At 48.5% G+C, this 27411-nt stretch overlaps 1 protein-coding gene across 1 annotated transcript; it reads left to right on the top strand.

Moving 5' to 3' along the window:
• Nucleotides 1–1676: 1676 nt before the first annotated feature.
• On the top strand, nt 1677–27009 carry LOC142313121 (uncharacterized). The gene is made up of 7 exons (XM_075352107.1): nt 1677–2131; nt 2214–2337; nt 2421–2534; nt 10177–10866; nt 17238–17316; nt 26771–26889; nt 26975–27009. The coding sequence occupies exons 1-7, from the start codon at nt 1877–1879 to the stop codon at nt 27007–27009; spliced, it is 1416 nt and encodes a 471-aa protein (XP_075208222.1). The 5' UTR covers nt 1677–1876.
• The last annotated feature ends 402 nt before the right edge of the window (nt 27010–27411 follow it).

The raw sequence follows: 27411 nt of genomic DNA, 5'->3' as shown, positions 1-27411 counted from the left end.
ACCTATGTAACATGACCTCTGTGCAGAGAGACGAGCTCACAGCAGAGCAGGTAAGTAGTTGGTGTCCACCTACATGTATCTATGTAGCTTATTAGTTAAAAAAAAAAAAGTGCCGGATAAACCCTTTCATCTCTCCATCTTCTCCGCACCTGTTATTTAATTTTTGCATGCGACGGAATCGAATTATAGTGAATGACACTCGGCTCCACATTCGAGTCTGATACATGAGAGAATATACAACACTGTGAGCGAGGTCTAAGGGAGAGGCCTAAAGAAACGTCTACCGAGATGCCCCAAATCTATATCACAGAGAGCTCTGGACCCCCGGGACTGAGCGCAGGTCAGAGAAATGGGGCTGTAAGGCCAAAAACACAATAATATGAGGGTTGAATGAAAAGTAATATCTCCACCTTCATAACTCCTCACAGATGGCAGCGCTGGTATGGGGCAGGTACTGGACTGTTCAGTAGACTCTCCTCTACAGCTCCAGTTGGCGGGAAATCTTACAATGAACGGTTGTGTTATTACAGTGTAAAGAATGAACCCTGTGCAGACGATCGGTCAATGTGATTTAGGCAACGTGCGGTCATTGAATTCCTGACAGCAGAAGGTGTCACCCCAAAGGAGATTCATTAGAGAATACAAGCCGTGTATGGTGATTGTGCTGATGTGCACTGTGCGTCGTTGGGCCAGTAGTAGGAATAAAGATGGTGAGGCGGGAACATCTGACTTGTGTGACAAAGAAAGAGTTGGACGTTCTGTGACAGCAACCACGGAGTTACACATGGAAAACGTAGACCGATTCTGAATGATGGTTGTATCACTCAGAGAGAAATTGTAAACATAATTGGCATTTCACAGGAACGTGTAGTCACATTATTGCTTTGCTTGGTTATGGGAAGATCTGTGCACGATGGCTGCCCCGGATACTGATGACTGACATGAAAGCCACAGACTGGACATTTACCAGGAAATCCTCTCACGTTACGAGAATGAAGGTGACGTCTTTCTGCATTCAATTGTGACAGGAGACGAAGCTTGTGTACAGCACTACGGACCGGAGCCGAAACGTCCGTCCATGGAATATCAGCACAAAGGCTCGCCCCAGAAAAAGACATTCAAGACTCCGTCCTCAGCCGGGAAATCCTGGCCTCAGTGTTTGGGACGCAGATGGCGTTATCTATGGGGATTTCCTACAACGTGGAGAAACAATGAAGTCAGAGCGTTACCTCACAACGCTGCCAACTGTGAAACGATGACTAACCTACACTGAGGAGCTGACCATGTGACCCCTGACTCCTCCCCTCCATGTGACATCATCACAGGTCCTGTAAGCACAGAGCAGCCATATATCTAGTGTGCGGCTCTGCAGGTGGAGGTGTGTGGAGATTCCCCATTACTGGGGCAGGCGGCATTAACCCCTTCAGCTCTGAGACTATTTGGGGGCGGGGGAGGTTTCGCTCTGCTCCTCAGATATAATGGCGGCGGCTCTATCTGTCTCGGTCACATACGTTCTGCTGATATTCCGGCCTCTGTACTGGGAAAAGTCGTCTCCATCTTGTTATATTCTCAGGGTTTTCCCTATAGTGAAGGAGATTTCTTTTATCTCCAGTAATTGTATTATTACAGCGCATTCTTTATGATGTCACATCGTCATCTTCTCCCCATTCAGGTCCCTACAATATCGGATCCTCTCAGTGGAGATCTTCTATAGAAGAGAATTCTCCTGATTGCCCCGTGAAGGATGGATATGGACAGGGACAAGATGGCGGAGAGGATAGTACACCTCACCCTAGAGATCCTCTTCCGGCTTACTGGAGAGGTGAGAGATTCTGATGACGTCACATTACATCATTCTTATCTATGGGAATAACAGATGGACAGAACTGGAGAGGTGAGGACTCTGGAAATGTCTGGAGTGAGATTTATTACTGTGTCTCTCCATAACCAGGATTACACAGTAGTGAAGAAGACCTCTAGTGAGCGCTGTCAGGCCCCTGTGTCTGAGGGATGGGGAAGACCCCTGAGCCCAATCACGGGGCCTCCACCTCACCCCCCGATACATGAGGACATCAATGACCAGAAGATCATAGAACTCACCTACAAGATGATTGAGCTGCTGACTGGAGAGGTGACACTGCTGGGAATGCTGGGACATTATACAGTAACGCTATGAAGGGATCGGGGGGTGACGGTATCATTGTATGTGTCAGGTTCCTATAAGGTGTCAGGACGTCACCGTCTATTTCTCCATGGAGGAGTGGGAGTATTTAGAAGGACACAAAGATCTGTACAAGGACGTCATGATGGAGGATCCCCAGCCCCTCACATCACCAGGTAATAGACAGGACTAAATACACATGGCCTATAATTATCTGTATGTAAGGAATGAATTCAGTCCCTGTATGTGTCTCCTCCAGGTCTATCCAGTAAGAGGACAACACCAGAGAGATGTCCCCGTCCTCTTCTCCCACAAGACTGTAAACAAGAAGATCCCGATGTTCCTCAGGATGTGTTTCCTCCAGTTCTATCCAGTAAGAGATATCTATCTACTCATGCACTTTCTGCACTAATTTTGTGTTTACATTTTTAGACTTTCTGCTCTGGTTTTTTCAGCTGTATTTTCTTTGCTTCTGCTTCTTCTGCTGTTTGTTTCTAGTGTCTTCTCTATGTCATTATGATGGCAACTCAAAGACCTGCAGAGGGTTCACGAATACTCCATTAGGCTATGTGCGCACGTTGCGTAAAAACATGCAGTTACGCTGCCCTTTGTAGCGCAGCGTAACTGCATGCGTCCTGCGTCCCCTGCACAGTCTATGGAGATTGTGCAGGGGCCGTGCGCACGTGGCGTCTTAGAGCGCAGCGCTTCGGCTGCTGCCCGAAGCGCTGCGTTCTAAGAAGTGACATGTCACTTCCGTGCGCTTTGCCGGCAGCCCCTGCTCTGTCTATGGCAGGAGCTGCAGGCAGAGCGCATGGAATCGGCTTTTTTTTTTTCTCTACGAACATTTTCTGCAGCGATTTGAAGCGCACGTGTGCTCTTCAGATCGCTGCAGAAATTTCTGCAGGGCTAGTACGCAACGTGCGCACATAGCCTTACCCTAAAAATAAGCCCTAGTTACAGTAAGGGCCAGCGTTGCAACTGTGCAATTTCTCAGGAACCCCACTCTCTTAAGGCCCCGTCACACGTGTCGATATATCGTGCGATTGCATGAGCGATCGCACCCGCCCCCGTCGTTTGTGCGTCACGGACAATTCGTTGCCCGTGGAGCAAAATGTCGTGAACCCCCGTCATACGTACTTACCTCCCGGACGACGTCGCTGTGGGCGGCGAACATCCTCTTCCTGAAGGGGGAGGGACGTTCGGCGTCACAGCGACGTCACACAGCGACCGCCCAATAGAATCGGAGGGGCGGAGATGAGTGGGACGTAACATCCCGCCCACCTCCTTCCACCCGCATTGCCGGCGGGACGCAGGTAAGCTGTGTTCGTCGTTCCCAAGGTGTCACATGTAGTAATGTGTGCTGCCTCGGGAACGATGAACAACCGGCGCACAGAAGGAGGAACGACATTATGGAAATGAACGACGTATCAACGAGCAACGATAAGGTGAGTATTTTTGCTCGTTAACAGTCGTTCGGAGATGTCACACGCTACGACATCTCTAACAATGCCGGATGTGCGTCACAAATTCCGTGACCCCGCCGACATATCGTTAAGATATATCGTAGCGTGTGACGGGGCCTTTAGGGACCCCATTAGTTGTATTCTAAGGTTGATTGTTTAAAGACCTTTGATGAAGTCATGTGACATGATGTAACCAAAGGTCTCTTAATTGCAGGAATAAGGCTGCACATCAAAGTTTGATGTGCAGCCTTATTCTTATATAGTATGTATTTTTTGGCTTGCACTCATATATATATGTTAGTGCTCACTTCAGTTATCCTATTCAGTCTCTTAATTGCAGGAGTCTCAAAGAATAGTTAGATAATAGAAAAAAAAAAGTTACAACCGCACACTGAAATACCAAATTTTTAAACTACCAAAAATTATCTAATGAAATTATTGCTTTAAGCGGGCTTTACACGCTACAATATATCTAATAATGTTTTGGCGGGGTCACGTCGTAAGTGACGCACATGCGGCATCGTTAGTGACGTTGTTGTGTGTGACACCGATGTGCGATTCGGATTGTACAAAAAAACATTGATCGCATACACGTCGTTCATTAGCTAAAAATTGAACGTCCGGTTGTTCAATGTTCCCGAGGCAGCACACATCGCTGTGTGTGACACCTCAGGAACGATGAACACATCTTACCTGCGTCCCGCCGGCAATGCGGAACGAAGGAGGTGGACGGGATGTTTACGTCCCGCTCATCTCCGCCCCTCTGCTTCTATTGGCCGGCCGCTGTGTGACGTCGCTGTGACGCCGAACGTCCATCCCCCTTCAGGAAGTGGATGTTCGCCACCCACAGCGAGGTCGTATGGAATGTAAGTACCGTATTTTTTGCTTTATAAGACGCACCTGATTATAAGACGCACCCCCAAATTTGGTGAAGGAAAAGAGAATTTTTTTTTTAATGTTAAATGGGGGTCTATCTTATAATGCCAGTGTCCCTCTAACAAATCATATAGGGTATATGTCCCTCATAGCCACCCATCCTAAAATTAGCCCCCTTAATCTGGATATGGCCCCCTTATATTGAATATAGCCCCCTTGTGATGGCACACGTTCCCCTGTGCTGCCTATGGCCCCCTATGGATTGCATACATTCCCCTGTGCTGCCTATGGCCCCCTATGGATTGCATACATTCCCCTGTGCTGCCTATGGTCCCCTATGGATTGCACACGTTCCCCTGTGCTGCCTATGGCCCCCTATGGATTGCATACATTCCCCTGTGCTGCCTATGGTCCCCTATGAATTGCACACGTTCCCCTGTGTTAGATAGCGCCCCCATGCTGCTGCCCATGGCCCCTATAGATCGCACAAGTCCCCCTGTGTTAGATATCGCCCCCATAGTGCTGCCCATGGACCCTATATAGATTGCACAAGTCCCCCTGTGTTAGATAACGCCCCCATGCTGCTGCCCATGGCCCCTATATAGATTGCACAAGTCCCCCTGTGTTAGATATCGCCCCCATAATGCTGCCCATGGCCCCTATATAGATCGCACAAGTCCCCCTGTGTTAGATATCGCCCCCATAGTGCTACCCATGGCCCCTATAGATCGCACAAGTCCCCCTGTGTTAGATATCGCCCCCAGGCTGCTGCCCATAGTAAAATAAAACCCTCTTTCCTTACCTCCTGCAGCGTTTATCTCCCTCCTGTCTCCCTCCGTGCTTCTCTTCCTTACTTCCTGGTTCTAGTGCCGGTCATGTGATCGGCACAGCAGACTGAGATCTCTGCCTGCCTGATCACAGTGGAAGCAGGGACACGGGGAGAAACGCTGCAGGGGGTAAGTAAAGCTTTTTTATTTTAGAATGAGCAGCAGCATGGGGGCCAAATCTAACACAGGGGGGGCATGTACCATCACAGGGGCGCGCAGAGACATATAATATGCACCGCTGCCCCAGCCCCACACTGCGGTGCGATTTCAGCACCACCGGAGATGGACAGCGGCTGTGCATATTATATGAGCGGGAGCAGGAGATCAAACGCTGCCGCCACAGCGTTCACCTGCCCCCAGCACAGCGCCCCCACCTCCCCTGGACCCTGCAGTGTACATATATATATACACCCCCCCCCCCCCGTATATTCGGCTTATAAGACGCACCCCCTACTTTCCCCCAAAATTTGGGGGAACAAAAGTGCGTCTTATAAAGCGAAAAATACGGTACGTGTGACGGGGTTTAATCGTTTGTGCGACACGGGCAACAAATTGAACGTTCCGCACATACGATGGGGGCGTGTCACATCGCACACGAGATCGCATGTGAAATTGTAACGTGTAAAGCAGCCTTAAGAAGATGTTTGCAGACAAACCTGAGGCTGCTTCACAGTTCATCAGCAAAACCCTCTCAAACTTCAGCACAAGCACAGACCCAGCGGCCGTGGTGCACAGCAATGATCTGGTGGTGGAAGCCATAATAGAAAACTTGGAAGTGAAAAATGCACTAATCAAGACACTGTACAGATTTGCACCAGAACACACCATATTTGCCAGCAACACATTCTTATTGGCAATAACTGATATAGCCAACTCCACAACTAGGCAGGATCAGTTCGGAGGGCTGCATTTCTTTAATCCAGTACCAATGATGAAGCTGGTGGAGGTCATTAAAACACCAATGAATAGCCAAACAACTTCTGACTCTCTCATGGACTTCAGTTAAACACTAGGAAAGATGCCTGTTTCATGTAAGTGTGACGCCCTGGCCTATCAGGTCGTCACAGGGTATTGTGCAGTCTGCCCTTATGCACAGTATCCACCTCCTTGGTTACGGGTCCCTGACCTTTTCGTGTTGCTAAGAGCCAAGCCAATCAAAAATCCTAGAAACACGCTCCACCACACCCACCAGACACGCCAATGGGTAGCCTGAAGAGAATAAGGCTGCCTACTTGGGGGGGGTTGGTTTGGGAGGGTCAGGAGTGTGAAGAGAGGGGAGTTGTGAAGTGACTCTTGAGAGGAGAGGTCACAGGTTAGGAGCTGGGCTCCTCAGTACTAGGTGGCAGACGTTGGTCTGGGCCTGGTACGAGCTGGAACCCCAGTCGCAAGAGATCATGTCAAGGGGCACGGAACTGCCGAGGAGGGCAGCCGGCGGCCTTGAACCGTCTCCGGGCAGGGGCCAGGGCATGACAGGGTACTTGGACCCTAGGCCGGGAAGTAGCTTCAAGCGTCCTTGTAATTTATCCAACGAGGGCGAAGACTTCATGATTCGTTCTCCACCCGCTCCAAAATCGGGTTACTAGCGCAACGAGGGGGATAGGACTTTCCCAATACACAGTCCAGAAAATACCATGCGTGAACCCTGAGAGCAAGCTCACTCCGTTAGCCATACAGGTGAGCGGGACCCGACTAGTTTTAAACTACAGGGGCCAACAAGTAAAGAAGGTGCCAAGGGAAAGGTCACAGGCTAACAAGCAACACCATCGGGCATGGGATCCAAGCGTGCTCCCTTCTTGCTGCAGCGGTGCTCAGAATTTCGGTTTTGCGCTCCCAACAGCAGTGGTGGTACTCCACCTTACCACACACCGTGGGTGGCGTCATGAACTCTAACCACAAAATCCCCTGTAAATACCCCCCTTTTTATTTCGAGTGTCCGCGCAACCTCTCTCAGGTCCGAAGACCGCTCGAGCCACCGCAGATCCGGATCTGAGCAGCAGCCCGGCTGCTGGCGCTGGGGCGGTACATAAGAACATCCCAGGGTTCATTGTTAACCGTCTTCTGGTACCATACCTAATGGAATCCGTGCATCTTCATGAAAGAGGTCATGCATCTAAGGAAGACATGGATGTTGCAATGAAATTGGAAGCCCGTTACCCAATGGGTCCTTTTGAGCTTTTGGATTATGTTGGTCTTGACACTAGTAAATACATCATTGATGTTTGATACCAGATGGAACCTGAAAACCCCCTTTTTGCCCCTAGTGAATTGCTCAATAAGCTTGGAAAGAAGACCGGGGAAGGATTTTATAAAAACGAAGATGGTTGGCCTGGCTGCACTGCAGAGCTATATTGTTATAGTCTCTTGTTTGCTTTGATTACGATGACCGTTGTTGTTTTTACATTGCACGGTTTTCTCAGCACTTATTAACACTCTAGTGCCTTACAGTCATGATTCTCTATTTCATCTACATCCTTTTGTACCGCTGATTCCAAACATTGATACGTCATAGCCATTCTGCAGTCAATAATAAATGAATGTACAAAAAATAAATTGTGCACATTTTGGAGGTTTCACGCCAATTTTAACCAGCTTTGCAAAAATGGGCAGAGCTAGGCCAGAAGAAGGGTGTGATGCCACCGCTTCTCTAATTCATAACAAACTGCGATGTTCCCTATGCCAGAAATCTCACTTCAGTCCCTGACATCAATTTTCATTGTACATCACCGGTGTTGATGAATTGGAGCCCTAATGTTTATCTGCACAGACAGCAAGACCCTGCTACCTTTTTGGTTACAAAGCCTAAGGATAGGCCATCAGCGTTATAGTCCCGGACAAGCCCATTAAATATTTGGCATTTGTCTCTATTATATTTTCGTCTTCGAAAAAAAAATCTTTTTGAAATTGTCTATGTTGTGGATCAATGTCACAACGAGATGCTTGCAGGCATCGCCAACTGTCATGGCGGCATCAGGATCTGTGGAAATTACAGATTCTGGCACTCTGCTTGCTAACTTCTCTGATGTCTGTGAGCAGCGCAGGGAGATGCAGGCGTCGAACCACATACTTAGTAAAGCCTGCTTTACACCTTACGATATCACATACGATATCGTATGCGATCGTACCCGCCCCCATTGTATGTGCGTCACGTTCAGTTTGTTGACCGTGTCGCACAAACGATTATTTGCCGTCACACGTACTTACCCTTCCATACGACCTCGATGTGGGCGGCGAACATCCACTTCCTGGAACTGGAGGGACGTTCGGCGTCACATCGACGTCACGCGGAAGCCGGCCAATAGAAGTGGAGGGGCGGAGATGAGCAGGATGTAAACATCCCGCCCACCTTCTTCCTTCTGCATTGCCGGCGGGAGCCGCGGGACGCAGGTAAGATCTGTTCATCGTTCCCGGGGTGTCACACACTGCGATGTGTGGTACCTCGGGAACATTGAACAACCCGACGTGCAATTTTAAGGAAATGAACGACGTGTATGCGATGAACGGTTTTACATTCAATCACAATCGCACGTAGCTGTCACATGCTACAACAACACTAATGATGCCGGGTGTGCATCACTTACGACGTGACCCCGCCGACACATTGTTAGATTTGTTGTAGCGTGTAAAGCCCGCTTTAGACTAGCAAGACTTATTCTCTGCTGGGCTCCTTGTTAATGTCTTTCATCACATGCTGTAGGGGAGTCAGTATCATTCGCTCCCCTTCTGTATATGCTGGCTTGACTATTCCATTAATGCCAGCTATAGTTTACCTATACAGGTCTGGTGAGGTGTTGTGATACAAACTGATGGTTGTCGTGCATTATTGCTGTGAGCAGTTGTGATGTTAACCCTTGTTGTTTTTTTGTTTCTGCTTTTCTGCTCTTGCTTTTCTCCTTAGTCTCTCACTGTTTATTTCTGTGAGTTTGTAGTGTGTCTGAATTTTGTTTTTCCCATCTGTCTCTTAATCTGTATTTCCATCATACTCCTGCCATACTTCCACGTTCAGGGGGAATCCAGAGGGTAGGGATAGCCTAAGGTCTCCTAGCATGAGGGAAAGTATAGGAGCCCCCTGTCCCTCATTATCCTACAGTCACATTGCAACAATCAATTAGATTATTTACTGTAGCACATTCCATAGAACTGGTGCTAGGAATGGGAGATCCGAGTTAACGAAGATGTAACTCTTAAGGCTCCTTTACACATTGCAATCACATATGCGATCTCGTATGTGATCGCACATGCCCCATCGTATGTGCGGCACGGGCAATATGTTGCCGGTGTCGCACAAACGATTAAACGCCATCACACGTACTTACCTTCCATACGACCTCGCTGTGGGTGGCGAACATCCACTTCCTGAAGGGGGATGGACGTTCGGCGTCACAGCGACGTCACACAGCGGCTGGCCAATAGAAGCGGAGGGGCGGAGATGAGAGGGACGTAAACATCCTGCCCACCTCCTTCCTTCCGCAGGTAAGATGTGTTCATCGTTCCTGGGGTGTCAAACACAGCGATGTGTGCTGCCTCAGGAACATTGAACAACCGGACGTTCAATTTTTAGCTATTGAACGACGTGTATGCGATCAACGGTTTTTCGTACAATCCGAATCGCACGTAGGTGTCACACGCAACTACGTCATTAACGATGCCGGATGTGTGGCACTTACGACGTGACCCCGCCGAGACATCGTTAGATATATTGTAGCGTGTAAAGCCCGCTTAAGATTTCAAAATTGGAAAACAGATTCAGAATAATTTGTTTCCTAATTTAATTTCGTATGTTCTGATTTAAAAAAAAACAAATCTACTTTCAAAATTATATAATAAAAAATAATGTTGTGTTTATTTATAGCCGATAACTGTATCAGGAGTTCAGGTGGACCTCTAATATCTTCAGAATTTAAAACAGATGATGAAAGTATCACACATGATACATATGAAGAGCATGCTGCTGTCCGAGATATACCTCCAGTCCTTCCTTGGAAAGCTCTATCATCTGATCTTTTCAAACAAGTCCAATATTCTGATTTATCACAGAATTGTATGCAAAATAAAAGTTACAGAAGGGATGTGGAACATGAAACGGCTCCTACAAGGGAGAAATCATTTTCATGTTCAGAGTGTGGGAAATATTTTATACGTAAATCAGACCTTGTTAGACATCAGAAAATTCACACAGGGGAGAAGCCATTTTCATGTTCAGAGTGTGGGAAATGTTTTATTCAGAAAATAAACCTTGTTACACATCAGAAAATTCACACAGGGGAGAAGCCATTTTCATGTTCAGAGTGTGGGAAATGTTTTATTTGGAAATCAGATCTTGTTTGGCATCATAGATCTCACACAGGGGAGAAGCCATTTTCATGTTCAGAGTGTGGGAAATGTTTTATTCAGAAAATAAACCTTGTTACACATCAGAAAATTCACACAGGGGAGAAGCTATTTTCATGTTCAGAGTGTGGGAAATGTTTTATTCGGACAGCAGACCTTGTTAGACATCAGAAAATTCACACAGGGGAGAAGCCATTTTCATGTTCAGAATGTGGGAAATGTTTTATTCAGAAAATAAACCTTGTTAAACATCAGAAAATTCACACAGGGGAGAAGCCATTTTCATGTTCAGAGTGTGGGAAATGTTTTATTCGGAAATCAGATCTTGTTTGGCATCATAGATCTCACACAGGAGAGAAGCCATTTTCATGTTCAGAATGTGGGAAATGTTTTATTCAGAAATCAGACCTTGTTAGACATCAGAAAAATCACACCGGGGAGAAGCCATTTTCATGTTCAGAGTGTGGGAAATGTTTTATTCAGAAATCACACCTTGTTAGACATCAGAAAAATCACACAGGGGAGAAGCCATTTTCATGTTCAGAGTGTGGGAAATGTTTTATTCAGAAAGTAGACCTTGTTAGACATCAGAAAAATCACACAAGGGAGAAGCCGTATTCATGTTCAGAGTGTGGGAAATGTTTTATTCAGAAATCACACCTTGTTGTTCATCAAAGATCTCACACAAGGGAGAAGCCATTTTCATGCTTAGAATGTGGTAAATGTTTTACTAGGAAATCAGGTCTTGTTTACCATCAAAAACATCACACAAAATAAACCATTTTTATGTTCTGAATGTGGAAAATGTATTTCTTAGAAATCAGATCTTGTTAAACATGTGAAGAAGCCGCACAGGGAAGGAACCTTTTTCATGCTGTAAATAATTGAAATGTTAAACTGGTAAATCAAGTCTTGCCGACCATCAGAAAACCAACAGAACGGAGCAGCCATTCTTGTTTTCAGAATGTGGCAAATGTTTTTTTATCATTAATCAGGTTCTTTTGTCAGATGAGTCACATGGGAGAAGCCATCATGATGTACTATAATTCAAAGGGTTTTATTTAAAAATTGGCTACAATTGCTCAAGTAAGAATTGGTGAGGGATAGAACTATTTTCTCTCTTTTTAAACTTATCGTATTTTTCAAACCATAACAATGTGGTCATGACGCACTGTTAGGCCGGCTTCACACTTGCGATTAATTCGCACGAGTGCAATGCGAGAAATTCTCGCACTGCACTCGGACCCATGTTAATCAATGAGGCAGCTCTCATCTTCTATTTTTTTGTCAGTCCAAATCGGACGGAGAAAAAAATCGCAGCATGCTGCGTTTTGGTGAGTTTCTCGCGCGAGTCTCTCCAATGCAACTCTATGGGAGCGGGTAAATAAGCGGATGTCACAGGGATGGCACACACACCATCCTAGTGACATCCGTTTTTCTAAATACATTTATCGCATGTTTCAGAAAACACTGGTAAATGAGTGAGGTCTGACAATGTCGGCCAATCTATCTCTGTCAGTCGGTGTCTCCCTCTCGGTCTCTATTCTCTCTCTGTCGGTCGGTCGGTCTCTCTCTCTGGCTCTATCTCTCTCTCTGTCCATGTCGGTCTCTCCCTCCCACCCCCTCTCTCATACTCACCGATCCACGATCACCGGCGCGGCGCTGCACAGCGTTCACACTGGCGGCTTCTCCTCTTTTGAAAAAGCAGGCCGCTCCTCGTACTCCCTGCTTTCCCCACCCACCTGCGCCTATGATTGGTTACAGTCAGACACGCCCCCACGATGAGTGACAGCTGTCTCACTACAACCAATCACAGCTGCCAGTGGGCGGGTCTATATCATGAAGTAAAATAAATAAATAAATAATTAAAAAAAAACGGCGTGCGGTCCCCCCAATTTTGATACCAGCCAGGGTAAAGCCACATGGCTGAAGGCTGGTATTCTCAGGATGGAGAGCTCCACGTTATGGGGAGCCCCCCACCCTAACAATATCAGCCAGCAGCCGCCCGGAATAGCCGCATCCATTAGATGCGACTGTCCCGGGACTGTACCCGGCCATCCCGAATTGCCCTGGTACGGTGGCAATCAAGGTAATAAGGAGTTATTGGCAGCAGCCCATAGCTGCCACTAAGTCCTAGATTAATCATGGCAGGCGTCTCCCCAAGATAACTTCTATGATTAACCTGTTAGTTAAAGAAAATAAACACACACATCCAAAAATCCTTTATTTGTAATAAATGACAAAAAACAACAACCTCATTCACCATTTTATTAAAGTCCCCAAATACCCCTCCATGTCCGACATAATCCACAGAGGTCCCACAACGATTTCAGCTCTGCTACATCGGAAGCTGACAGAGAGCGGTCACAGACCACGACCGCTCTCTGTGAGCTCCCCGCAGCGACTGAAGTGAGTCGCGCTATCAGCGATGACGTCACTCAGGTTACCCGCGGCCACAGATCTCAGCGAGAGGATTTCTGCTGTGGCCGCGGGTAACCTCAGTGATGGCACCGCTGATAGCGGAGATCACTGCAGTCACTCAGGGAAACTGCGGTCACCGGTGATACCTTCACCGGTGACCGAAAATCTGGCCATGACACAAAGACAGAGCCGCGGGATGACAGTTTAGTCGGGTGAAGTTCATCTGACTTCATTCTGATCGCGCGGCTATGTCTGTGTCTGCTGTCAGCGGCCATGTAGCAGAGCTGAATGGCAGATGACATAGCTGCTGAGAATAAAAACGGATCACATACGCATCAAACACGGATTGCACACGGACTACAATCAATTGAAAAATCACAGAATTGCATTGCAGTTGCATTGCACACTGATCATAACGTGAACAGAGCTCATGCTACTTTCTAGCATGAGACTCGGACCGATTTTACTCTCATAAGTGTGATTCCAGCTTTATAGGGGGATCTGCTGCTGACTCTGTTACAAGGGTAATATCCCCCAGTTTCTAGTGCAATGTGTTAGATGATTTTCCCTCTAAATAGTGCTTATAATAAATCTGTGGCTGCCTTTATTATTTACTAAAACAGTGAAAAGTCGCAGATTAGTGAATTTTTTAAATATAATCCAGTACCAAAACTTTTTGAAGTGTCCCTAATGTCCCCCAAAAGGAACTCCCAGGTTGTGAGATCCCACAACCCTCAGTGATCACCCTCACAGTGAAAGAGTGAGCTCTACGACCCCAGCTCTGCGGCATCCTTCTTTTTTTTTCAGTAAATAATTTTATTGAGCTTAAAGGTAAAATGAACAGAGTACTGCTTATAACACATATAGGATGTAGTAGTACAGAAGTTGAAATTAATCCAAACATTTGGATCAGTCAGATAATACTGTACTATAAGAATATTTTCACAAGGATAAGAATAGTCAAATAAGAAAACAAAGCAGATAAAACATATCAACTTAGGTTAAACCTTATTATGGTATGGCATCTTATAACAATATTATGGATAACTATATTAACTATAAAGATTGAGTGAAGGTCAGTAAGAGATAAGAAAGAAGAAAAAGATAGATACAAGAAAGAGAAGAGGGTATGAGAGGAGGGGGGGAAAGACAGGGATAGATAGGGGTGGATCGGGTGTCCAGAGAGCTCCGCCGCACAGATATACGCATCCTCTTGTATGTTGCAAATATCCGCTACAGGAACCTGCAGGAGGAAAGACCCATGTAAAGCCCCCTATCTGAGCCAAGACATATAGCCCGGAGTATCTCGGAAGAGGAACCAGGAAGACCAGGTGCCAGCATGTTTATCCCATTTGTCACTATCGTCTGCCTTCAGGGACTCCATACGTTCCAGTCTATTCATCTCCTCCAAAAATTCCCTCACAGAGGGGGTTGTAGTTGTTCTCCAATGTCTTGGGATAATCATACGAGCAGCGATGAGAAAGAAGCGCAGGATACCTCTTTTGGTCACAGAGAGAGACCCAGGAAGTAGGGACAACAAAGCTATTTGAGGTGTAGGGGCTACCCGAATACCCGACATCTGAAAGTATACTTCAAAAATTGAATCCCAGAATGTCCTTACCAAGGAGCAATCCCACCATATGTGTTTCATAGTACCAATTTCGACTCCGCATCTCCAGCAGGTATCTGGTACTGTGGGGAAGATCTTATGCAGTACGTCAGGGCATCTATACCAGCGTGTAAGAATTTTAAATTTTTTTCTCCTGTGCACTACAAGAAATGGACATTTTATGAGAGAGTGTAAAGATTTTGAGATGGTCCTGTTCCGACAGCGTGATCTGGAGCTCTCTTTGCCATGCCTCCAAATACGTTGGGGTACCTTTATACTGGGCTGTACACAAGAGGTTGTATATCAATGCAATGGCATGTTTTGGGGCGGAATTTAATGAGATTAGGGTCTCAAAGTGTGTAGGTTTGGATAATAGAGCATTCCCCGTGAATTTTTTTTCTAGGAATGTGGTCAATTGAATATATTCCAACCAGGATAGCCTCCTCTCGGGGCAAGCCTCCTGCAGAGCCCCAAAAGACGCCGTTCCAGACAGTCTCCTGGCAACCTGTCCTAGTGTAACTCCATCCGCGGAGTCCCAACACAAGAAGAAAGATCTCTCCATTGCAGGGGGAAAGTCTAAGTTATTAAAAAGTGAACTCATACTCCCCGGTCTGTGGGATAAGTTTTACGTCTCCAGATGTCTGTCTCAGAAAAGCATGAGTGCCTGAGTCAGAGGTTGAAACCCCGAAACCGCCGGCCTCTGCTGAAGGGGGGCCCATAGGAGTTGTGTCAGAGGGAAGGGGGAGAGATGGGACTCAATACCCACCCATTGTTTATTGAGATCGTTAAATCTCCAATCCAAGACCCTCGTGAGGAGGACACTCTAGTAGTACGTTTCAAAATCAGGTAGACCAGCGCCTCCCCTGGATTTCGGTCTCACCAGTGTGGTGTATCTAATCCGAGGTCTCCCCGTCCCCCAGACAAACCTGCTACATGCTCTTTGGAGTTGTCTGAAATACTGTTTGGTAACCTTTATCGGGACTGTTTGGAATAAATAGAGGAACCTCGGGAGTATGTCCATCTTGAGGGCATTGATTCGGCCAAACCAGGAAAGTCGGCCCCGGTTATATCTATTAAGATCAGCAAGAGTTCTATTAAGTAATGGGGAATAATTAGCCATAAACAACTCATCCGGATTGGCCGAAACAGATATACCAAGATACTTGATAGATTGGATCTCCCATTTGAATGGGAAGGCGGATTTTAGTCTATTGACTTGTGTGGTAGGGAGAGAAATATTAAGGGCCTCTGTCTTTGAGTAGTTCACTTTGAATTTAGAAACTATGCCAAAGTGTTGGAATTCTTGAATAAGAATTGGGAAAGCGATTTCCGGGTTCGTTAGATACAGAAGAAGGTCATCAGCGTATAAGGCAAGTTTATAATATTTCTGACCTACGTCAAAGCCCTTTATATCGGGGGAGTTTCGGAGAGATATAGCCAAATGCTCCATGGCTATAACATATAGAAGGGGTGAAAGAGGGCACCCCTGTCTAGTGCCATTAGATATTTGCAGGGGAGAGGAAAGAGTATTGTTGGCTCGGACTCGTGCTGAGGGCTTATGATACAGGGCAAAAATTCTCTCTAACATGGTTTGACCGATTCCCAGCTGCCTCAAGGATGAGCGTAAAAAGGTCCAATTAAGACGATCGAATGCCTTCTTGGCATCGATCGATAGGAGGCAGGCTGGAGTTCCTTGTCTGTACATATGGGAGGTCAAAAGCAGAGTTTTAATAGTGTTGTCGCGCGCCTCTCTACCCTGGACAAACCCTGTTTGGTCAGTATGGATTGAGGCAGGCAATAGCGGGGACAACCGGTTGGCTATTAGTTTGGCGAAAATCTTGACATCTACCCCTATGAGAGAGATAGGGCGGTAATTGGAGCATAAAGATGGGTCCTTCCCAGGCTTGGGAATCACCGTTATGGTAGCCGCAAGGGTTTTTGCGGCAAAGGGGCAAGCTGAAGATATGGAGTTAAAGGTCCTAGTCAGGAAGGGCGTCAGCTCCAAGGCAAACTGCTTATAGAAATTGGCCAGAAATCCATTTGGACCAGGACTCCTACCATTGGCCAGACCCTTAATAACCGCAGTGACCTCCTGTTCGCTAAAAGGATCATCTAGCATGAGAGAGTCCGTATGGTTCAGTGGGGGGAGAGGGGTACCATCAACATAATCGTCAACTTTTGCTTGGAAATTTGTTGGGGACATGTCCGCCACTGGGCCACCTAGGTTATATAAACCGTCATAATAGTCTCGAAATACATCTGCTATTTCATGAGGTTTATGTGCTGAATGGCCAGAAGGTGATTTAATGTTGGGGATAAATGTAGAGGGAAGGCGAGGATTAAGAAACCTAGCCAGAGCTCTGCCTGGCTTGTTGGAGAATTCGTACATAAATCTCCTACCTCTATCTTGATGATGGGCGGACGCAGCATCCAAGAGGGACCCCAAATCCAGTCTAGCCTTGAGCAAGGCTGCCAAAATCTGAGGGTCATGAGTCCGTTTATGGGTCTGTTCTAGGTGTTGAATGGAAGACAGTAATCTGTCTATTTCGCAGGCTCTATCCCTTTTGAGTCTGGTTCCCTGTTGAATAAAGGCCCCCCGGATCATCCCCTTCAGAGTATCCCACTGGAGAGGTAAGGGGGTTGGATCATTGGCATGAAATTCGAAGAAGTCCGTGATGGTCTTCCTAATGGCTGACTGACATGTCTGATCTTTTAATAAGTTCGGGTTCAATGACCATAACCATTCCCCGGGGTGTAAATCTGTCAAAATGAAAGACAGTGACACCGAAGCATGATCGGACCACACCATAGGGTCTATAGTACAGGCCGGGTCATGTGAGAGTAGGTGATGACTAATAAAAAAAAGGTCTATTCTACTGTACATAACATGGACAGGAGAATAGAAAGTGTAGTCCCGTGTTTTAGGGTGTAGGTTACGCCAGACGTCGATAAGCATCAAATCCAGTAATTTACTCCTGAGACCCCGCAGTCTCACTGCAGGAACAGAAGACCTACCCGAGGAAGAGTCAACAGTCCGATCAACGATAAGATTGAAATCTCCTCCGAGAATTAAGGAGCCTTCAGCAAAATCAGAGAGGGTGTTCAAGTATTTTTGGCAAGTCCTGGCCGGGTCCTGGTTGGGGAGATAAAGATTGGCAACAGTAAATAATTTGGTACAAATCTTAAGTTTGATAAAAATATATCGTCCCGCTGGGTCTGACTTGACTGATAAGACCTGGGCTGGGAGAGATTTATGGAGAGCGATGCTAACTCCCTTGGATTTTGCAGCTGAATTGGTACTATGAAACCATGAATTATAATATCTATGCTTAAGTGCGGGAATGTGGTCTGTTTTAAAATGAGTCTCCTGTAGTAATAGAATATGGATTCTTTTTTTATGCATGTTATAGAGGATCTTGGATCTCTTCTCTGGTACATTAAATCCTCTAACATTTAGAGAGCATAAATTAAGATTCGCCATCCTAGAAGCCCTATCTCCTGGACACCCAAGGGAAGAGTAGGAAGATGGGGAGGGAGAAGAAAGAAACGAAGATTAAAGAAAAGAGAGCAGAGAAAGTAGTAAGACGGAAAAAGAGACCAGAATAATAAAGAATAATATCAAAACTTGTCTTTACTTAGCCTCCTGAGTCCTAGCTCAGAGGACAATCAAAACTGAGAGAATACTCGTAACCAGTGTTCTAGGAACACACCCTAATGTGGGAGGTGACTGAAAACTATGTCGCCTGGAGGACGGCTGCTACACCACCTAACTAGTTAATACCCGAAAAAGGGTAAAAGAAAAGAAAACCACAGGCGGTCACCCTCCCGACCAAAATGAAAGTAACATATAGCAGCTCAGGCTCAATGCGATTAATTACAATAACAAGGGCGGGGTAGTAATAAACTCCCGCCTCTGACTCACAACTCGTGAGGTTTTTATAAGAGGCATACATACCCATGGAGGTTCAGCTATCCCAACTCAGCATTGGGGAATGTCGAGAGGGGAGGCAGAGAATCCCAGCATCTCAGCATTATTAGAAATGGTGATGCCCAGGGGAGGGGGGGAAGGGGAAGAGGAAAAGAGGGGGGGAGAAAGAAAAAAAAAAGGGGGAAGGGGGAGGTGGGGAGGGGGGGATGGACACAGGGCAACATTGGTTTGGCATCAGATTAGGCCATAACGAACTTCATTCCTCTCCTCAAACAACTCTTATACCCCAGAAGTCCCGAGAGTTCAAGTCTCCGCCGATGAGGTTCTCGGCGACCTCTGAGGCCTTTGTCGCTGAGTATGGTGTTGATCAGAGGGGAAGGAACCTCCACGACGGACCACTCTCTGGGGTGGAGGTGCAGTATATGGCCAGTCCAATAGCTTTATCCCAGGAAAATCCAGAGCCGAAAGAAAGTCTGGCAGGTCAGCCGGAGATCTCAATATGATCAGATTGGGACCCTTCCTGACTTGTAGTTGAAAAGGATAGCCCCAGGAATAAGCAATGTTTTTGTTGCGTAGAACCTCCAGTAGGGGTCTCAGGGCCCTCCTTTTTGCAAGTGTTGATCGGGAAAGATCCGCCAGAAGTTGTATGGAAGTTCCTTTAAAATCAAGGGTACCTTTATCTCTTGCTTTTCTCATAATATTCTCCTTGACCTGAAAGAAGTGTACCCTGCAGATAATGTCCCTTGGCCTCTCTGGATCCGGGTTTCTAGGACCCAGTGCACGATGTGCTCTGTCCATCTCAATGTGCTCATTTTGTTTGTGACCAGATTGGACACTTAAAATGTCATAGCAAAAATGGAGAGGTGGTCTAGTTTTATTGACAGCTGAAGAACCAACACTGACTATCCCTGACAATGCAACTATGACCCTAAAACTGGCAGCACTGTTTGCTATAAAAATAGCGTAGCAAAAATGGGCAGGAGGGTAGAATGCAGAGGTGGTGGACCTTGCTTGGCACCAGAGGAACACTAAGTTAGTATAGCAGACACTTTTTGTATGCCACTAAGTGTCAGCACTGTTTGCTATAAAAATAGCGTAGCAAAAATGGGCAGGAGGGTAGAATGCACAGGTGGTGGACCTTGCTTGGCACCAGTGGGACACTAAGTTAGTATAGCAGACACTTTTTGGATGCCACTAAGTGTCAGTGTAGCGCTTGGACGTCACAAGCACTACACCAATACACCCCACAATCCCGGTCAGGCACACCAGAGTCAGACAAAAACCCTTGTTGCCTTCCTCCAGGGGCTGATGTTCACACCAGGGGGTGGGCCAGGTGGTTGGTCCCGCCCACCGAGGAGTACACAGTCCTGGAGGCGGGAAAAGCAGGCAGATAGAGTTGAGTGCAGTCGAGGAGAGAGAGTTTTGGAGTAGGAAGTGAGAGAAAGTGAAGTGGCAGTTGAGGAGCCTGAAGTTGGTCCGGGTGTGTGGCCCGGACGGAACAGCAAGGTTGGCAGACGGTGGTGACCGTCTGCAGGAGAGGCCTATTGGAGCTAGCCGTAAGGACCGTGGACGGGCGATGGCCCGGCGGTACCGGACCGGTACGCAAAGAGAAGCCAGCACCATCCAGCAGGGGCTTACGGACCCCGACAAGGCTAGGAGTCGCCGTGCAATTTGTCAAATCCGTTAGCGAAGGGAACCTCCTGGGTTTCCCAGCAGCCAAGTCTTGACAGAAGGCAACAGTCCAACCAAGAGAGGGAAACACAGTCACCGCCAAGGCTAAAGTTCCCAGGGCCAGAGCCTGCGGGCAAAAGGGGCTCCTTCAGCACATATCCAAGCTGGGGAGCGGGTTACCGGTGGGAACCCATTGGAACCGTACACACTACACAGGTGCAGGGAAAGGCAGTCACCATCAACCTGCCGGGAGGAGAAACACCGCAGCCGTCTGTGGGACCCGTCCATCCAGCCGTTTGTTTTACCGGAGACTCTGTGTTCATCATTGGCTGAGTGAGTACCACCGTGCCGTGCGGCACAGCGCTGCCCCCGCGACCCTGCACCTCACCAGGCCCCGTAGCCCGCCTGCAGTCCTTTCCTACCCCCTCACCGGACCCCGGGACAACCAACCCCCCTACCCACGGAGGGGAGAACTAACATCCAGGCTGCTCCCTGTCATCGGTCCCGGGATCCCCGTCCAGAGCAGCGGTGGTGTCACCAATCTCACCACAACCGTGGGTGGCGTCACGGACAATATCAAATCCCCACAATCAAATCCCCCTTTTCACTCACGGGCGAGGAGCGCAGCGCACCTCCTCCGCCCGCGACAACTTGGCGTCACGAACAGGATCTTACCGCTCTGCCGTCTGGTAGAGGTGCGCCTTGTGACCGCCTGAGGTGTCCGGCCGAAAAATTTGAGAAGCCGCCATCTTGGGCGAGAAAAATTCCCGCTCGAGCGTCTCCTGTAGAGGAGGAGCCGGAAAAAGACTAAGGGGGACTGATGGCGTCTGGCCGCATGTAGCCCGCGGCTATAAAAGCAGGGACGCCAGGACCCTGCGGCCATCTTATTGCTGGTTCCTGGAAGAGGCCGCCAGAGCCATGTTTATGCCGTCCCGCAGCACCGTAGCCCCCGCGCCTGGAACCGCGGCGTGGGTGGAGATCCGGACCGCTCAGCTCCAACAACGGCTGCAGGTCAAAATGCAGCTCCTCCTGGAGGAGTGGGAGGCCGACATGGCGGAGGTTGTGGCGACCATGCGGAGACGTGAGGAAGAGGGAGTTTTGGAAGGGAGGGTGAGTGACCCACGCCCCTGTGCCCCTAGTGGGTCGGTCATCGCGGCCGAGGGACCCGGTCCACACCCGCTCGCCCAGATACCTCCCCCGCTACCCGTATTGGCCGCCGTGCCCCCCGCCACTAGGCCCGCTACCACCGCAACCGGTAGCGGTACCCCACACGCCCGCCCAGGCGGATTGGCCTGCAGCCGGAGCCCGTGATCGACCAGAACAGCTACCGTGGAAGGTGCCGAAGCCTGAACCGGAGGTAACTGCGGAGACTTCCCCCGAGTCGGAGCCGACAGGCCGCTCCGTGCAGGAGGCCCGGCGGAAGAGGACCCCTGCGCCCATCCCCCACACCTCGGCAGAGGTTGCGTCGGGTTGCCGCTGCAGGGCAGCACCCCAGGCCAAGTCACCGTGGGACCTTCCACCCAGATTGCCGGTGGTGAGCAGTGTCCAGAAGGTCTTGCGGGGCCCGACCCGTGCACCGGAGCTTGCAGCAGCCCCGTATTGGGACAGGGAGCCAGCGCCGCTGGGCCCGGAGATCGCTGAAAGGGAGAGGAAGAAAGCAGAGTTGGTAGCCCGCACGATCCGGGAAAAGGAAAGTCTCCGTCAAGCGACCTTCCGTGTCCGGGGCCCCCTGTATGAAGGGCAGGTGAGGCGGTTTGATGTTCGCCGGGGCTATGGCTTCATCTACGAGCCGGGCCTGGAGCCCGAAGTCTTTGTAGCCCGGCGGGATGTCAACGCCCATCTGCCGGAGGAGCACCCAGGCCGCAACCTGATGCCGGGAGACCTGGTGCAGTACACCCAGCACTGCGGGGAGAGGGGGTGGTTCGCGTTGGATGCAAAGCTGAGGGGCAGCCAAGAGGCCCGAGTGTCTACCGCGCCACTTCCCCCGGCCGACGCTGAAGAGTCTGAGTGATGGCAGCGGAGCCCCGTTGCAGTTGTCCCCGTTGGGACCACCAGAATGCTGTTTGAAAGTTTAGCAAATGATAAGAAAAGAATAAACCGAGAAGTTCACCTGATTTACTGCAACCCTGATTAGAACCGGTCGTTGCCGGCAACTGTTGTCCCCGTGGGGATTGTCTACATTTTATGCGTAGGAACTACTACGGACAAGCCCAAGAACTGGCAGGGCAACCACGAACTTGTGGTCTGTAAATAAAAATGTTTTTCTGGCTAACCTGTTACCGCCTCTGGAGAGGCTGATTTGGAGGATGGGCCTGGAGGGAAGTGATGGCCCAGGCCCGCCACTACCGCAACCGGTGGCGATCCTCCGGGGGTTTCAGGGGTTCCCCATGGACGTGGGTCCCCTGAAAAGGACAGAACCCGCTCGGGTAACTTGTGCTGGACTGGGGTCAAAGGGTGCTGCCCATTTGCTTAGGGGCAGCATCAGGGCCAGGTTGCTTGGGTGGGAGAGAGCGGAAGCCGTTACCATTAGCAACGTTTAAGTATGTGCCTCCCGATGTGGGAAGATTGCAAAATGTTTTTATATGTTTTACCGTTTATCTTTTTCAGTTGTGAAAATAAAACCGGTGATGGACGGGCAGCCCGCGGACGGTCTGCATTTTACTAAGGGGGAATGTGGCGCCCTGGGCAAGCCAGGACGTCAAAAGCACTACACCAACACACCCCACACTCCCGGTCAGCCACACCAGAGTCAAACAAAAACCCTTGTTGCCTTCCTCCAGGGGCTGATGTTCACACCAGGGGGTGGGCCAGGCGGTTGGTCCCTCCCACCGAGGAGTACACAGTCCTGGAGGCGGGAAAAGCAGGCAGATAGAGTTGAGTGCAGTCGAGGAGAGAGAGTTTTGGAGTAGGAAGTGAGAGAAAGTGAAGTGGTAGTTGAGGAGCCTGAAGTTGGTCCGGGTGTGTGGCCCGGACGGAACAGCAAGGTTTGCAGACGGTGGTGACCATCTGCAGGAGAGGCCTATTGGAGCTAGCCGTAAGGACCGTGGATGGGCGGTGGCCCGGCGGTACCGGACCGGTACGCAAAGAGAAGCCAGCACAATCCGGCAGGGACTTACGGACCCCGACAAGGCTAGGAGTCGCCGTGCAATTTGTCAAATCCGTTAGCGAAGGGAACCTCCTGGGTTTCCCAGCAGCCAAGTCCCGACAGAAGGCAACAGTCCAACCGAGAGAGGGAAACACAGTCACCGCCAAGGCTAAAGTTCCCAGGGCCAGAGCCTGCGGGCAAAAGGGGCTCCTTCAGCACATATCCAAGCTGGGGAGCAGGTTACCGGTGGGAACCCATTGGAACCGTACACACTACACAGGTGCAGGGAAAGGCAGTCACCATCAACCTGCCGGGAGGAGAAACACCACAGCCGTCTGTGGGACCCGTCCATCCAGCCGTTTGTTTTACCGGAGACTCTGTGTTCATCATTGGCTGAGTGAGTACCACCGTGCCATGCGGCACAGCGCTGCCCCCGCGACCCTGCACCTCACCAGGCCCCGTAGCCCGCCTGCAGTCCTTTCCTACCCCCTCACCGGGCCCCCGAACAACCATCCCCCCTACCCACGGAGGGGAGAACTAACATCCAGGCTGCTCCCTGTCATCGCTCCCGGGATCCCCGTCCAGAGCAGCGGTGGTGTCACCAATCTCACCACAACCGTGGGTGGCGTCACGGACAATATGAAATCCCCACAATCAAATCCCCCTTTTCACTCACGGGCGAGAAGCGCAGCGCACTTCCTCTGCCCGCGACATCAGCACTGTTTGCTATAAAAATAGCGTAGCAAAAATGGGCAGGAGCAGGGCCAGATTAAGGTTGGTGGGGGCCCCTGGGCAGAAAATCTGGTGGGGGCCCAATAACGTTAACAATTTTAGCCGTAACAGTAGAGCACGCACTGTAGCATTTAGATATAAATACTGCACCTCAGTCTCACATTCCCCCTTCTCAGCATACTGTGCCCTCCTCCATACTGTGCCCTCACACTGGCCACCTTGCTGCCCCTTCTCTATACTGCACCTCAGTCTCACATTCCTCCTCCTCAGCATACTGTGCCCTCACACTGGCCACCTTGCTGCCCCTTCTCTATACTGCACCTCAGTCTCACATTCCCCCTCCTCAGCATACTGTGCCCTCACACTGGCCACCTTGCTGCCCCTTCTCTATACTGCCTATGTCCTTCACTATCCAGTCACTATACTGTACCTCCGTCTCACATTCCCCCTCCTCAGCATACTGTGGCCTCACACTGGCCACCATGCCGCCCCTTCTCTATACTGCTTATCCCCCACCACTACCCAGTCTCTATTCTATGCCCCTCACACTTTTCTTTCCCAATACTGTCTACTTACAATTTTCTCCCACCATACTGCTGCCTCACACTTTCCAATGGTGCCCCTTTGATAAATATGCAAATATGCCGCATGCCCCCCAAAGGTACGCCCCTGCACAGTGTACAGGAGAATACATGACTGGTACACGCAGGGCCGGCTCCAGGTTTTTGTGGGCCCTGGGCGAAAGAGTCTCAGTGGGCCCCATCCACACATAGACATGCACAGATACATACACATACAGGCATACATACACATATATATTTAAAGAGAAATTCACAAAAACACATATAAATAGACATAAATCTAGACACAGTCATATACACTGACATACATAGATGACATACACAGATCATACACAGATACACATCATACATGCACACACAGACACATTTTTATATTTTTATATATATTTTTAATATTGGGAAGCCGGCAACAGTCTCATTCACCTCCCCGCTTGTCTCCATCCAACTCCTCCTGGGCATGTGTCTGTGCCACGCTGATTGGTGGCAGTCACTAACAGACATGGCCGCACATAGAGCACACTAACACCGATGTATATACACATCACATGAGAGGCTGGGGACATACACATTACTGGGGGGGCATAAATATTACTAAGGAAAGGGGTATGGAGCAATGGGGGGCATACAGCTCTAGAGGGGGGCAGTGGCTCTGAGGTGGGGGGACAAACAGCTCTGAGGTGGGGGGGTGACATGCAGCTCTTAGGGTATACAGCTCTGGGGTGGAAGGGACATACAACTCTGGGGGTATAGTATTATGCAGCCTCAATATTCCTCCATATAGTATTATGCAGCCCCGATATGGCATTATGCAGCCCCGATATGGCATTATGCAGCCCCCATATGGCATTATGCAGCCCCCATATGGCACTATGCAGCCCCCATATGGCACTATGCAGCCCCCATATGGCACTATGCAGCCCCCATATGGCACTATGCAGCCCCCATATGGCACTATGCAGCCCCCATATTACAATAAGCAGTCCTCATATAGTACAATGCAGACCCATATAGCAGTAGGCACCCTCATGTAGTATACAGCCCCCATATGGCACTATGCAGCCCCCATATGACACTATGCAGCCCCCATATTACAATAAGCAGTCCTCATATAGTACAATGCAGACCCATATAGCAGTATGGGGAGATAAGGTATGCACACCAGTGACTATGGAAGGGGAATACATGGAATAGCAGAAACTGCTGTGTGAATACTGACATGAAAAATTCAATAGCTATTAGTAAGAGTGAAATGTGAAAAATGGAACCTGCATTACTGCCATGAATATATGAATAAAGAGAAATTTAGCTACTGAATTGATCAATGCAGAAGAGCCCCAACACTACGCCAAAGTATTTCTCTACGTTGGGGTCCCTAGCTTGTGTGTGTCCTCTCATGCAGTTAAAAAACTTACCGTGTATGGGACGCTGAGACCCAGGCTATATATGCGTATAATGTGGATTGGCAATAGGTGTGTATGGGGAGGGTTCACAAACGAAAAACTACTAACATTAAGGAATAACGTTTGGAACTCCATTCTATGTCTGAACTGGGTGCAAAAAACCTAAAAAACATCACTATGGGGAGATAAGGTATGCACACCAGTGACTATGGAAGGGGAATACATGGAATAGCAGAAACTGCTGTGTGAATACTGACATGAAAAATTCAATAGCTATTAGTAAGAATGAAATGTGAAAAATGGAACCTGAATTACTGCCATGAATATATGAATAAAGAGAAATTTAGCTACTGAATTGATCAATGCAGAAGAGCCCCAACACTACGCCAAAGTATTTCTCTACGTTGGGGTCCCTAGCTTGTGTGTGTCCTCTCATGCAGTTAAAAAACTTACCGTGTATGGGACGCTGAGACCCAGGCTATATATGCGTATAATGTGGATTGGCAATAGGTGTGTATGGGGAGGGTTCACAAACGAAAAACTACTAACAAATAGGAATAACGTTTGGAACTCCATTCTATCAACTGTCAAAGGTGGAATGTACGTTACTCTCTAAGGGATTATCATTTGCCCCGATGAATGAGCTTGATAAATTTACAGTGACAAAGGATCTTTACTTATTCTGTAGGCAGCTCACGTTCAAATATCTGGATAGCCAACCAGAGCTTGTGGATACACTGCCACCTGAGGACAGACAAATTTTTGAAGATCTTTTGGGCCTCTTGGAGGAGAATGAAAATGTACAAGGTAAGAAGATCCCCTTTTCTGGACGATTGCTGTCCCAGGCAACACTGCCGTTTTCATTATGCCCAGCCATTAACATCTTCTTTAGTAAAGTCTGCAGGGAGATTGAGGGGCTTCATGTAGATAATAATAGGGCCAATAATTTAACATCAGAGGAAAGACGGACCCTAACAAAACTTAAAGAGAACAAGGAGTTCCTCATAAAAGAGGCAGATAAGGGGGGAAATGTTGTCCTGTGGCCAACAGACATGTATATCAGAGAAGCCAAACGACAGCTTTCCAACAGTGAGTGTTATACGGCTCTGCCCTCAGACCCTACATTTACCTTCAAAAAGAGTCTGGATAGACTTACCTCTGCAGCCCATGGCCAGGGCATTATATCCTTGAAAGAGAGGAAATTTCTCACTACTCGGTATCCGGTTACACCGACCTTCTATATGCTACCTAAAATTCATAAAGGTAGGTCGGAACCTCCCAGTAGGCCGATAGTCTCAGGAATAGGTGGCTTATTTGAAAGGCCTTGCA

This window comes from Anomaloglossus baeobatrachus, chromosome 5 (genome assembly GCF_048569485.1).
Source record: "Anomaloglossus baeobatrachus isolate aAnoBae1 chromosome 5, aAnoBae1.hap1, whole genome shotgun sequence".
NCBI lineage: Eukaryota > Metazoa > Chordata > Amphibia > Anura > Aromobatidae > Anomaloglossus > Anomaloglossus baeobatrachus.
This window is presented reverse-complemented; position numbering and strand designations above follow the sequence as displayed.

What these genes read in the sequence shown, in the direction of transcription:
- LOC142313121 (XM_075352107.1), top strand. Translation starts at nt 1,877, where the DNA reads ATGGACAGAACTGGAGAGGTGAGGACTCTGGAAATGTCTGGAGTGAGA. An exon ending in GCCATTTTCATGTTCAGAAT is followed by an intron (nt 10,867 to 17,237) that starts GTGGGAAATGTT and finishes TCTATTTCGCAG; the next exon opens with GCTCTATCCCTTTTGAGTCT. An exon ending in GGAGAATGAAAATGTACAAG is followed by an intron (nt 26,890 to 26,974) that starts GTAAGAAGATCC and finishes CATCTTCTTTAG; the next exon opens with TAAAGTCTGCAGGGAGATTG.